Below are 12,928 nucleotides of genomic sequence, written 5' to 3'. Positions count from 1 at the left end.
AGTTTATTGGCTCAAGTGTTGTCTGCCTGCCCTTCCTGCCCAGTCAGTGTCCTGGGCAGCTTCATTTGTGGATGTTCCCTGTAACCATGATGCCTTAAATGTGTAACATGTATCCTCTAGGGAGTGGGTCCTGCCTCTGTTACACTTTTTAAATGCCACCTGCCCTCCCCATCTGTTGGCATGGGCTCAGCTTCCTCACACCCCTCGTGTTATTAGAAAAGATTCACAACTTCCCACTTCACTGCTGGTCCGTTCCTCACCCGAGACAGGACATCTCCAGAGGGGAGAGGGTGTGACATCCTGGGTGACACCTGGCCACCCTTCCTGGCACCCCGAGCACTGGCCTGGCTAGTGCCCAGCCTTGCCTGCGCAGAGCCCCGCGCTCTGGGTGCTCCTGTGGCACAGAGGGGGCTGAAGGGCAGGGTGGTGCAGGGGTCACCAGTGTTGCCATCACCTGCACTTCTCACTGCAGCCCAGGTAGCAGCAAAGCACTGAAATTCCAGGACAGCACCTGCCCTCTGGGCTGTTTTGGGCTGAGAATGGATGAGTCTGTCTCTGCAGCTGCTCCTGATGCGATCAACAAAGAGCTTGCGATGGACAAGTGTTCTGAAGCGGTTAATGCCTTATGTATCTGTTCTGCCTTTAAAATCTGTGCCTGGCCTGTAGTTACTGCCTTGACACTCGGCCCCCCGTGCCTGCGACAGACCCGCAGCATGCCAGCCTCCACCCTTGGCTGCAGAGCTGCAGCTCTTGGGCCAAAGAAGCCCCAGGAGCCCCCTGCAAGGCCCCAGGGCTGGACAGGCATGTGCCACCTCTGCAGCCCTCTGATTTGGATCTACCACATTGAGGTTAAAACTTGGGACCAAGTACCTGTGGCTTTCTTGTAGCTACATCTTTGCCTCTAACTGCCCTTGCCCTGCCCCTAGAGAGTTTTTTGTTAATTTGAATTGGTGCATATTGTCTGTAAGTTCTAGACCCAGGTTAACAGGTTTGGAATCATCGTCTGCTTTTCCTTTTATGACAGTTAAATAAAATCTTTGAACTGACCGCGTACTGTCCATGCTGGATCTTCAGCGTGAAGTGGCTGAATGGGATTTTTGCAGACACCTAGGGTGGGAGAAGACCAGGATCTCTGGTCTTGGTAGAATGTGAAATGGGATTTGGGACAGGAGAGGCCCCATGGCAGTATGTATACAGGATCTGTCCCTTGCTGTTTGCCCTGTTCTGCACTGCCCACACTATGAGGGGTGGGAGTGTGTGAGGCTGTGAAAACAGGGATTTCCAAGGGGGACCTCTTGCCAGCAGAGCAGCAGGCAGGCTCTGAACCCACAGCATGACTGCTCCAGCTGCACACACAAAGGGAAATTGCTGAGCAGTCACAGGAATAAGGGAGGCAATCAGAAAACACAGTCCAAGAGAGGCAGCACGATAAGAGCCTGCGGATGTTTACAGAGCATGTGGCATGTTTGTGTTAAGGATAAAGGAAAGTGTAAGCCATGAAAAGCTCTTTACAGAATCCATAGTGTGAGAGAACCTGAAGGAGGGGGCTCAGCTCTGCTCCTGGTCAGACTTGTGAAGGTAACTGAGAATTCCATGGGCTCCCTCTTGTATTTGGAGCTCACAGCATAGACCTCTTCTTCAGGCTGTGGAAAACTGCTAAAGAATGATGGGACTTGGAAAGGACAAGGACTGAAGGCAACAGTCTGGGCCAGGTAGGAGCTGGCATATAGCCAGTGCCCACTCCAGCAGGCACTATCACTTGTTCTGCTTACTATGGAGAACAGTGCCCAGCTACAGCCCCCAGCCCTCTGCACAGTGTGGGGCCATGGAGGGCAGTGTGGGGACTGGAGCAGGGAACAGGCCTCACTCTCATTGAGTCAGTTAGAGCCCAAATGTGCCTGATAGCATGAACAAAGGCCCCCTGTGCTGACCCCCAACAGCCACTCTGTGGGCATGGTCAGATGAGCACCCAGCTGATGCAACCCCAGCGCTTTGGCAAGAGTTTCCACACCCAGGGTGTCAAGGCTTCTGTTAGATCGGTTTACCACAGAAGGAAGCCTGGAGGGGCAGGACAGCTGTGCTCTGCTCCAGCTTTGGGGATTCTCTGCCTCTGGCACATCTTCCTCCAGCAGGGTGACAGCTGGGCTCTTGTGCCTAGTGCATGCCATGAGTGCAGTTGGGTATGGGTGGCTGCAATCACAGGCTGGCTGGGACAGACCATTTGCATGAATTGTGGTTCCCAAAATGAAGCTTTAGCCCCTTCCAGGTAATGCACCTTAAGAACCTCGGCCAGAAGCCGTGCAGGAGCAGCCCCAGGCCGTTCCCCTTTTCCAATGCTGCAGCAGCTCCCTCTGACACCACAGCTCTCTGAGTGCAGCAGCTGAGTCGGAGCAACAGTGCTCCTGCAGAACCACCCCGGGGCAAGGTCGGCCCTTTCTGGCAGAGCAAGGAGCCGCGGCCCTCTGGGCCGTAGCTTCCAGCCATGGAACTAGACAGGCTCCGAGGTAGCCTGGACTAACGCAGCCGATGATTCCCTCCGTACCAGCCCAACGTGCCTGCGCCTGACCGGCCCTCAGCTTTGCCTTCCAAAACGTCGCTGGACTCTCCCCGGGCTTGACAAAAGCATCTGGTTTAGCACCGGGGCCTCATCCCCTGAACGGGCAACCGCTGCTGGCAGCACTCGGGGCAGTCGGATTCTCTATGGGGAGCTGGTGAGCTCCTTGCTCCTCGCGTCACTTGCCCAGAGCAAAGAGCAGCGGCTTTGAGCAGCCCCGAGCTGGCAATCCCCAGGGCGCGGCCGGGAGCCGCGATCTGCCCCTGCTCCAGCACGGCACCTGCGGGCGCAGGAGCTGCCCGGAGCGGTGGCGCCGGTAGCCTGGCACGGGCAGCGCCCGGGGCTCTTCCCCGCCCGGCGCACACCAGGAGCAGTCGGGACCCTCGGAAGCACCGGGGCAGTGCAGGGAGACCCGAGCGACGGGATTTTCCCCTGGCACGGTCACCGGACTCCTCTGTGCCGGGTGTCTCCGCACAAAGCCGTGCTCTGATGCTGAGCCTCAACGGGCCCGCTCGGCCTGGGGACACAAGGGGCCCCTGCGATGGCGCGTTCTCCGTGAGGCTGCGCGTGCCGCGGGGCCGCCAGCGCCGCCCGAGCCCCCCCGGCCCATCTCCGTGACTGGCAAGCTTGCAGCAAAGCCAAACTGGACGGCCCAAGCCGCAGCCAGGCCGGTGTCCGGCCCGGTCGGAGAGCCCGGGCAGCGCTGCTGCCGTGAGCCCGAGAGCTGCCGGAGCGGCCCCGAGCGCCGGGCGGTGCCCGAGGGGAAGGCCGTGTCCAGGGGAGGTACGAGGGGAGGAGGAACGGACGGGCCCGACCAGACCGCGGCTGCACCGGGGCGGGCCGGGCCTCGCGCGCCGGGCTGGTCACGTGAGGCGCCCGGCCCAGTCAGGATCCACCACGCGCTCGTGGCCCTGCGCACGCGCAGTGCCGCCCAGCGGCGCTTCCCGAGTGCCACGTTAGAGGGCGGGGGCCACACGAGACGGCGGCGCCCACCAATCGCAAGCGGCATCGCGAGGAAAGGGGCCAATGGAGACCTGTGGGCGGGGAGCGGGGTCGACGGCCAACCCGAGGCGGCGGGCGAGGGGCGTGCCCGGACCGCCAGCCAATGGGCGGTGCACAGCCGCAGGGGCTGCGGCGCCGACCAATGGGAGGCGGGCGGCGCAACCAATAGCACGCGGCAGCGGGCGGCGGGGGCGGGCCTATAAAGGAGAGGCGGTGCCGCGGCCGCGCGTCTGTCCCAGCTCGTCCCGAAGGCCGCCATCAGCCATGGCGGCGGTGCGCTCTCTGCTCCCGCTGCTCTGCTTGGCCCTGCTGCTGCCCGCCCGCGCCGCCGCGCAGGAGGAGGAGGATGGCGTCCTGGTACTGCGCGCCAGCTCCTTTGAGCAGGCGCTGGCCGAGCACCGATACCTGCTCGTCGAGTTCTGTGAGCGCGGCGGGGCCGGGCCGGGGGGAACGGGCGGGCGGGGACCGGGGGCGCGGCTGGGGGACGGAAGGGTCGGGCAGGGGAGAGGTGCTGAGGGACGGAATCCCCCGGGCGGGTGTGGGGCCGGGCTGAGGCGCGGGGTCTGCGCGACCCCCTAGCCCGCCCCGCCCCGGAGCTCCGTGAGTCCGAGCGGGCCTCGGTCCGCCCGGGAGAGGAGTCAGGGAGGCCCGGCCGCCGCTGACGCCCCACCCCGCAGACGCCCCGTGGTGCGGGCACTGTAAAGCGCTGGCGCCCGAGTACGCGAAGGCGGCGGCGAAGCTGAAGGCGGACGGCTCGGAAATCCGGCTGGCCAAGGTGGACGCCACAGAGGAGTCGGAGCTGGCGCAACAATTCGGCGTACGCGGGTATCCCACCATCAAGTTCTTCAAGAACGGCGACAAAGCTGCGCCCAAGGAGTATACGGGTGAGGAGGGGCCGCACGCAGATGAACCGGGTCTGGATGCGCCGCCAGGGTGCAGAGGGCAGCAACGTGGCGCTGGGTCCCGGCACATAGCCCGGCGCTAGAGCTGTGCTGCTGTGCCTGGACAAGGTCCACTGTGACAACGACCTGGGAATGGTGCTGGGCTGGTGGGGAACAGGCCAACCTTTAATTGCCTCCCTCTGGAGAGATTCCCTAAGGTCAGCAGGAGTGGAGGAAGTTGCTTTTGTGTAGGAAAGCAAAGTGACCTGAGCTAGGTATTTTGACTCAAGCAGTGCAGTACCCAGAACGGGAAACACATCTGGGCCCATGGGTGAGGAGGCAAACATGGGTGTGAGAGAGCTGCAAGGAAGGCCAGGACAGAATTCAACTAAGGTAGGTGACAGAGTGCTCATAACAGAGGGTAGCATCCAGAATAGAGATCTTGGAAGGAAAAGGTGTTGTAGTAGCATAAGTAATACTGAGGTTATGGAGAAATACTGCATTGCTGGTCAAAGTTTAAGGATGAGGGCAGGAAGTGAGAGAAGACTGGATTCCTGGGAGTCCCTTGTACCTTGAGTTATCAATTAGGGATAAGCTTAATTACACCATGAGTGAAAGGGAAAGAGTTGCGCAAATGAGATCTTGAGTCTTGCTGATGTCTTGACTAACTGCTGTAACGTCTTCTCTCTCAAAGCTTGAGGGTTTTGTGGTCTCGGGCTTAGTTGGGGGGGAAAGTGACTCCTTGTTATCTCCCGGTGTAGCTGGCAGGGAAGCGGATGACATCGTCAGCTGGCTGAGGAAGCGCACGGGCCCAGCCGCTGCCACCCTGACTGATGTGGCTGATGCAGAGGCACTGGTGGACTCCAGTGAAGTGGTGGTGATTGGTTTCTTCAAGGTAGAGTTTGTGTTTCCACTGGAGATGCTCTTGTGTGTGTCCAGGGCCTTCCCTGCTTCCTCCTGGCTAAGCGAGGTTCTGTGCCTTATGCAGTACTTGCTGTCTTGCCTTCCTTGATCTTCCAGTTCTTCGGGCTGAGCCCTGGAATGTGAATGCTTCAGGTGATGTGGCCCTTCTGAGACACCTTTCTTTACTCTCCAGGATTTGGCATCAGAGGCAGCAAAGGAGTTCCTGCTGGCAGCAGAAACTGTGGATGATATTCCTTTTGGGATTTCCTCCAGTGCTGATGTCTTCTCCAAGTACCAGATTAGTAAGGACAGTGTCATCCTCTTCAAGAAGGTACTGGCTGGTGCCAAGCCTGAGCACCACACTGGGGTCTATTGTCTCTTTCCTTTTCTTTAGTCAAATTCCAACAAGGTCATTTGTGGACAAAACGGCAAAGGCCCCAGGCTGCTAGGGCCTGTTCTTGGGCCTCAGAGCCTGGGGAGGAAGAGCAGAGCCTGTGGCCCCTTTGTGGGGTTGGGGAGCCTTAAGGGCCCACAGTGTGCAGCTCTGTCAGTCTCCCAACCCTGTGCTGTTCTCTCAGAGCTGCTGGGCTTTGGGTGCAGGTTGTTCTTTCACTGATGTCCCTTTTTCTCAGCTCTCTGCAGTGCAGCAGTGGTCACGCAGTCTTGGACTGGCCCAAGAGAGCAGTAGATGGGCTCTCTGGCTGCCATGGTGCTGTTTCGTTGTGTCTTAGCAGAGTTGCTTTTCATTGCCCACTGCTGGCCTCTGCTGCTGTCACTCCCTGCTGTGTCCAAGAGCTGCTCTGTCTAAATTCTGTGGGTTCTGCAGTGCAGGGATTCCAAAGAAGCTCCTGAGAGGATTTGCAGTTCCAGCTGACTGGGTTGGGGAAGTGGATTATGTGCAGAGGGATGCTGGCTACCTACAGAATCACAAATGCACTATTGGAAGCATGAAAATCCCTGTCACTGGGATGAGCTTCCAAGTTTGAGCAGACAAGAAGAGGTTCTTCAGGCTTGGTGATTTCTTATCCAGAGGTGCTGTGAGGCAGGACAAAGTGCTTTGGGTTCAGACTTACTAAACCTGTAATGTCATCAATCATGACTTTGCCCAGCTGGACCTAACACAAGACTTTCTTCCTGTTCACCCGAAAAAAATTGTTTTATTTTACTATACCTCTGACACTGTAGGTTTTTTATGGTGATAGAAGCTTGTAGACTTAAATTCTGTGTCAGAGTCCCACAGGTTAGTGTGGCTGAGGGAGTATCTGGCTAATGAGCTCAAAATACAGTAGCAAAATGGTGGGGGGGAAGAGAGGAGTGCTTTGTTGCTGTTGCTTGAGTAGCTCTGTATGTCAGCTTTGTGTGCCCTGCTCTGGGTACTGCTGGGCTGGACAGAGTTCTGGGCCTGGCAGCCTTTTGTGTGTGTTGGGAACAGGAGTGACCAGGCTGGGGTGGGGCAGGAGTGCTTGGTTCTATGGAAGAAGCAGCCTTGATCTGTCCAGCCATTGGGATTCCTCTCTGTTCCTGTGCAATGGCATGGCAGTGCCTTGGGAGCTCCTGGATATATCTACCCTAAACCAGGGAGAAAAGGAACACCCACAGTAATCAAATATCAGGGCAGGAGAACTTGATGGCCTATTTTGGTTTTGGGCTTTTGCTCTACACCATTAGTTGGGTCTGAACTGAGAGGGTTTGGCTCATTGTTCTTCTCTTACTCTGTGTGAGTTGTCCAGACTTGCACAGGCCCTCACACAGCTGTCCTGATGGCACTGAGGCAATCTGCAAAGCTCCTCAAAGTGTTTGCAGAGTTTTTTTCCGATGCGAAGTGTTTTCCACTGAGGCTAGTGTGTCTCCCCTCAACAGAAGGTTATCCGAGTCCACACTCTTCTTTCTGTCAACTGCTTGAGTATGGCCTTGCCAGGGCACTGCTGTACCCTTCTGCATATCCTTCCTCTAACCTTGATGGGCCCTGTGCAGCTATTCCTGTTTCAGGCTGCCAGAGGGTTCTGGGGATCCTGCTCAGGGGTGATACAGGTGATGGCCCTGTTGTACAGGGCACCTCCAGTGTGATGTGCAACATATGCTGTTGTCCCTAACAGAGACTGGAATGAATTCCCTAGAGCTGAGGAAATCTGTTTGCTGCAGGCTTTGCAGTCATACATTCCCAGCACTGTCTGGCTGCAGTGTCTGTTCTGACCATTGATTGCTGCAGGGCTGGAGGCAGCTGCTCAGGGTCCTTCTTGGTGACTTGCACCATTAATGGTTTCACAGTGGTGGACAGCAAGGCTGAGAGCAAACCTGGCTGTTGTTGCTGCTTACCTTCTGATGGGGGGTAATTTAAAGCTTTGCTTGCAAGGAAAATGGACACTTTGATCCAGATTTTATGTGGATATATGGTAACCTTGTTGAGATGGAAGTCTGCCATGAGTGAGTGCAGCTGCGATCCCATGGGACAGTGACCATTGTGAAGGCCTTTAGAGATTTATGTGGGATGCACAAGTGTTCTAATGAAGAATGTCTGTTCTTGCAGTTTGATGAAGGCCAGAACAACTTTGAAGGGGATCTCAAAAAAGATAATCTGCTGAACTTCATCAAGTCTAATTCATTGCCTCTGGTCATAGAGTTCACTGAACAGGTGGGTCTTTAGATATCTGACAAGGCCTCTCCCATCACTGCTGCAAGAATATAGCAAAGGTCCAGTTGTAGACTGCATGGTCATGTTTTATTGTGGGGCTGACTCTGGGGGTGTGGAGGAGTGGGAAGGACACAGAATGAAGGAGGTGTGAGCTTGCTGTGCACAGCAGTCCTGCAGTATTGGAGGCTGCTGTGTGCTGGTCAGCATAGTGGAGTTAAACTGGTCTGGATAGTGATTTGCCTCTTTCCCAAAAATAAACTTTATTTTTTATTCCTCAGACTGCTCCTAAAATATTTGGAGGAGAGATCAAGACTCATATTCTGCTTTTCCTACCAAAAAGTGTGTCTGACTATCAAGGGAAGCTGGACAACTTCAAGAATGCAGCTGGGAACTTCAAAGGGAAGGTGAGATGGATTTCTTGGATCATGAGCTAAGAGACCACCCACTGCCTGCAGAGAAGTGTAGCACTGTCTTTATCCATGGGGCAGCTGTGGAGGAGGACTTTAAGCCAGCTCTCTCATCTGGGACAGGGGAGGAAAAGAGCCAATTCAGCTATACTTGGTGCGAGCGTGTGTGTGAAGTGTCAGTAGCAACAAGGTATTCATGTTCACCTCCTGCCTTTCCCTTTTTTCCTCCCAAGATCCTGTTCATCTTCATAGACAGTGATCACAGTGACAACCAGAGGATTTTGGAGTTCTTCGGCCTAAAGAAGGAAGAGTGTCCAGCTGTACGTCTGATCACCCTGGAGGAAGAAATGACCAAATACAAACCTGAATCCGATGAGCTCACAGCAGACAAGATCAAAGAGTTCTGTAACAAATTCCTGGCAGGCAAGATCAAGGTATGTGAATAAACAGTACTGGTGGTGAACGAGGTAGCTGAGAGGGAGCAGAAATGCTCCCTGTGAGGGGCTGGAGAGCCAGCTGGAAAAGCCCCCTCCATTTTCTGCATGGAACATCCCATGGGCTTTGTGATTAGGAATGAAAGGCAAAGCTGCTGCGGCCCAGAGGCTGCAGGAGAGTGAGCCAGGTAGAAGGACTTGAACATGGCCAAGCAGTTGCGCTGTCCCTGTGGGGACTGTACTGTTTATCCAGTTGCTCTTTCTGACAGCAGTCTGTGGAAGGTGTGAATTCTGTGGCACAGGGACAAGAGTTGTCAGCTCCCATCTGCTGGAGGGACTGTGTGTGGCTCAGCCAGCAGTGGGGGTGCAGCAAAGCCCAGTCCTTTGGGCTGTCAGCAGTGCTGCTTTCCTCTGCAGAGCTCTGTTGTCATTCTCTCTGTACATCAGCACCTGCTGTTCCTGCTGGGTCAGGGTGGGAAGGAAGACTGTGGGAGAAGAGGAAGTGACCAATTCATCTGTTTGCTTACAGCCTGTGACTGAGGTGCCAGTGGGATGGTGAAACCTGGGTTTTCCAGGATGTGTGATTGCATGATCAGTTCAAGCACCTATGTAGCAAACCATTTATCTGAATTTCACTTTTTATTCCAGCCCCACCTAATGAGTCAGGATCTTCCTGAAGACTGGGACAAGCAGCCTGTCAAAGTTCTGGTTGGGAAGAACTTTGAAGAAGTTGCTTTTGATGAGAATAAGAATGTCTTTGTGGAGTTCTGTGAGTATCTTTCTACAGCTGAGTCCAAGTAACTGGTGTGAAAGGATTGCCAAAATATTGTGTGACCAGGATTTGGGGAAAAGTCTTTTGCAGTCTGGACCCCAAAAGCAGTGCCTTGGTTGCAAAGCTGTGTGAGAACCGTTTGGCCGGGGAGGAGTGGTACCTCATTAGATTGTTGGTGCGACCCTGTCTCTGTAATTAACAGATGCCCCATGGTGTGGTCACTGCAAGCAGCTGGCCCCAATCTGGGACAAGCTGGGAGAAACCTACAGGGATCACGAGAACATTGTCATTGCCAAGATGGACTCGACAGCTAATGAAGTGGAGGCAGTGAAAATCCACAGCTTCCCCACACTCAAGTTCTTCCCTGCAGGCTCTGGCAGAAATGTAAGCAGGCAGCCGGGCTGCCAGGGAGCACGGGAATGCTCAGCTGCTCACTCGAGGTGTTTTTGACAAGACCTGTGGGAGGGATCTGCATTCAGTCAAGATGAAACACAGCAAGTCTACAGGACACCCAAGACCCTTTGTGGGGTCTGGGCTGTAGGGAAAGAGTTTGGGGGGCAGTGGGAAGTGGGAATGGGGAAAAGAGGGAGCATAGAGGACAGTGTGCTCATCTGCAGGCTATTCTTTCCTCGCAGTGATCTCTGAAGTCTAGTGGCTGAGCTGTTTTCCTTCGTCTCATATGGGTGAAGGTGAATTTTTAAATTCCCTTTTGCTTGGCATGTTCACTGTTGCTCAGAAAGAGAATTCTCCTCTCCAGGGGTGTGGGTCTGTAGTGCCCATAACCAGCATCCTTATGTTTTCCCTGTGTAGGTAATTGACTATAATGGGGAGAGGACACTAGAAGGCTTCAAAAAATTCCTGGAGAGTGGAGGTCAGGATGGGGCAGCAGCTGATGATGTGAGTAATATGAATGGAGTACTCCGGGCCTTTGGGAGCAGAGCATGGGTCAGGTCTGGTTCTGTGCCTGAATCCTCAGTCCTAAATAAGGTCCTGCTTTGTTACATACCAGGAGAGCATATTGCTGGTGAAGAAAACGCCCAGATCAGTGTGATCTGCTCATGTGCAGCCTGGCTGGCCCTTTGCTTGCAGTGGGCTCCTTTTTTGGAGAGCACCCTGTGGGTGTGGAGTTGCAGTGCTGTGGCTGTGCACGGCTGAGGCACTCAGCACCTGGAACTGGACTGTGTCATCAGTGCCACAGATCTGTGTATCTGCTTGGAAACTGTCACCTGCTGGGGAGGGGGTGTGGAGGCTAGTACAGGTGTACAGGTACCAGCTTCCAGGGCTTCCTGATCCTTCATGTCCTGAATCTGAAGCTCTTGCTAGAAGTCTCTGGATGTTTTGCTAGCATGTCAGCAGAGAGCAGTGACCAGATGAGGGGTGCTCCTCAGTGCTTGGTTCTGGGTCTGCCTCTTGTGCTAGAAACCAGGAGCTGTCTGTAACCTCCACAGGATCTGGAGGACCTGGAGATGGATGAAGAAACTGAACTTGAGGAAGGTGATGAGGATGAGCAGAAACTCCAAAAGGATGAATTGTAAAGAAAAGACTGATCTACGACACCCAAAAAATCAGACACTAAATTGGCTGCTGTGATGCAGCCCAGTGAGTCAGAAACCCATTAAGATTTAAAGCAGAAGGTAAATGACTGGAAATCCAGGGATTGGCTTCTAAAGTAACACTTTACCCTCACTTGTCTGTACACACTTACCTTTTCTTTCTTTTGGCTTTTGAAAAGGGAACTGTCACTAGGGAGCCAGCCCAGCCAGCTGGGCTCTTTTTTCTATTGTGATGTACTTTTTTGTACACAGCTTTTGTGTGGAGAACTCTGTTCTTCTGGGCAGCAGGAGGTTGTGAGGTGGTACCAGGAGTTCAGTAGCCTGACAATCTGGAGCCTTGCCACTAACATCTTCCAGACAGCTTTTTTCTCTTGTTCTTTTAAAACTAAAGCCCCTAATTGATTTCTGCACCTGGCAGGGTCCTTAATGGTGTCAGCTATCCTTCCCTGGAACTGGCCTTCAGTATATGTGGGGGCAGAAGGCTGATGGCTTCCTGGGAAAAGGTGTATGTGGAGGTGCTTCTCTTCATGCTAGCCAGACGTTTCCTTTTCCTTCTCCTTTAAGACACTTGGAGATGACTGTTCCAAACTCCTGGAGGGGTGGAATACTGTGTGCACTGGCTGTGGCAGGCTCTGAGGGTGGAGATGGCTGATGGCTCACCAGCTGTGTTGACATCCTTTTGATCAAAGACAAGAGTTGCAATCCCTTTCATGAATTATTTTGAGTGGGTTAACCCGGCAGGTGGGTGGTGGGGGAGGGTCTGATAAACAGATCAAACAGGACATTTGCAATTACTGGGGCTTGGGAATGTGACTGAGGGAGTGCCTCACAGGCCTGAGCTGTATCAGGCTGGTTCTTAGCATTCTGCTACAATAACATTGGTACTGAATTTGATGGCCAAATAAAGTTGAGATTTTAATACTATTTTGTCTCTTTATTTGAACCTTCTCTGGAAGGAGGGGTCAGAGTTGTAGGATGATTCTCAAGGGACTCTGCTGCAATGGTGTGTGTGTCACTTTCTCCAATTAGTAAAGGAAAATAACATCCCAATGCTCATGTCCTGTCTGGATTCCATGGGCTTGTGCAGGTGCTCTGTTAGGAGTGAACGGGCCGTGGTTTGGCTCTGAGACTGTGCACCCCCTGGGCCAGCTGGCTGGGCTGAGGGGACATTGCTCTGGAGCAGTGAATCTCAGGGCACGCCAGGGCTGCTGTGGCTCTGCTAGTCAGGCTCACATGACCCTGTGAGCCACGGTGCTATTTCCAAACCTGCTGCTTGCTGCTGAAGGTATTTTGGTTATAAAATATGCTATAAATGTCACAGGAGGGCATGTTGAGGCTAGAGGACAAATGGGGGCACCTCTGTGTCTCAAGGAGTGGGATGTGTGCTGGAGCAGTGGCACGGGTGTTGGACAACACTTATGTCTGTCTCCCACTCCAGCCTTCTGTGCCCCAGCAGAGCCCGTGGTGCTCCCAAACTTTGGGCACAGCAGCCCCAGGGCTGGAGCTGAGCAGGTCCCCACTGACCATGGGAACAGGAAGGGCTGTGCCTGTCAGAGCAGCAGCCAGGTGTGTGTGAGACCAGAACCTGCAGTTACATGGAGGTAGACCTCTGAAGATGCCTCCCTCCAGGGCCATGCCCCCACCTGACTGAAGGTAGGCAGTGGCTACTGCTGCACCTCGACAAACCCAGCAGTGCTGGTAACCTGGGCTGGTTGGTGACAGCTGCTTTGTCTTTTGGAGTGGGGAGGAGGGGAATCTCACTAGTAAAGTTCCAGTGAAAGATGCTGTCT

The 12,928-nt window shown here is 54.3% G+C and overlaps 1 protein-coding gene across 1 annotated transcript; it reads left to right on the top strand.

The window, feature by feature from the left end:
- Window positions 1–3,778: 3,778 nt before the first annotated feature.
- Window positions 3,779–12,062, top strand: P4HB (prolyl 4-hydroxylase subunit beta). The gene is made up of 11 exons (XM_021534086.2): window positions 3,779–3,977; window positions 4,234–4,440; window positions 5,199–5,332; window positions 5,534–5,671; window positions 7,868–7,972; window positions 8,251–8,376; window positions 8,613–8,813; window positions 9,462–9,582; window positions 9,788–9,969; window positions 10,396–10,482; window positions 11,034–12,062. The coding sequence occupies exons 1-11, from the start codon at window positions 3,821–3,823 to the stop codon at window positions 11,118–11,120; spliced, it is 1,545 nt and encodes a 514-aa protein (XP_021389761.1). The 5' UTR covers window positions 3,779–3,820; the 3' UTR covers window positions 11,121–12,062.
- The last annotated feature ends 866 nt before the right edge of the window (window positions 12,063–12,928 follow it).

This window comes from Lonchura striata, chromosome 19 (assembly GCF_046129695.1).
Source record: "Lonchura striata isolate bLonStr1 chromosome 19, bLonStr1.mat, whole genome shotgun sequence".
Classification (NCBI taxonomy): Eukaryota; Metazoa; Chordata; class Aves; order Passeriformes; family Estrildidae; genus Lonchura; species Lonchura striata.
The sequence above is the reverse complement of the archived record's forward strand: the minus strand, read 5'-3'. Positions and strand labels throughout refer to the sequence as shown.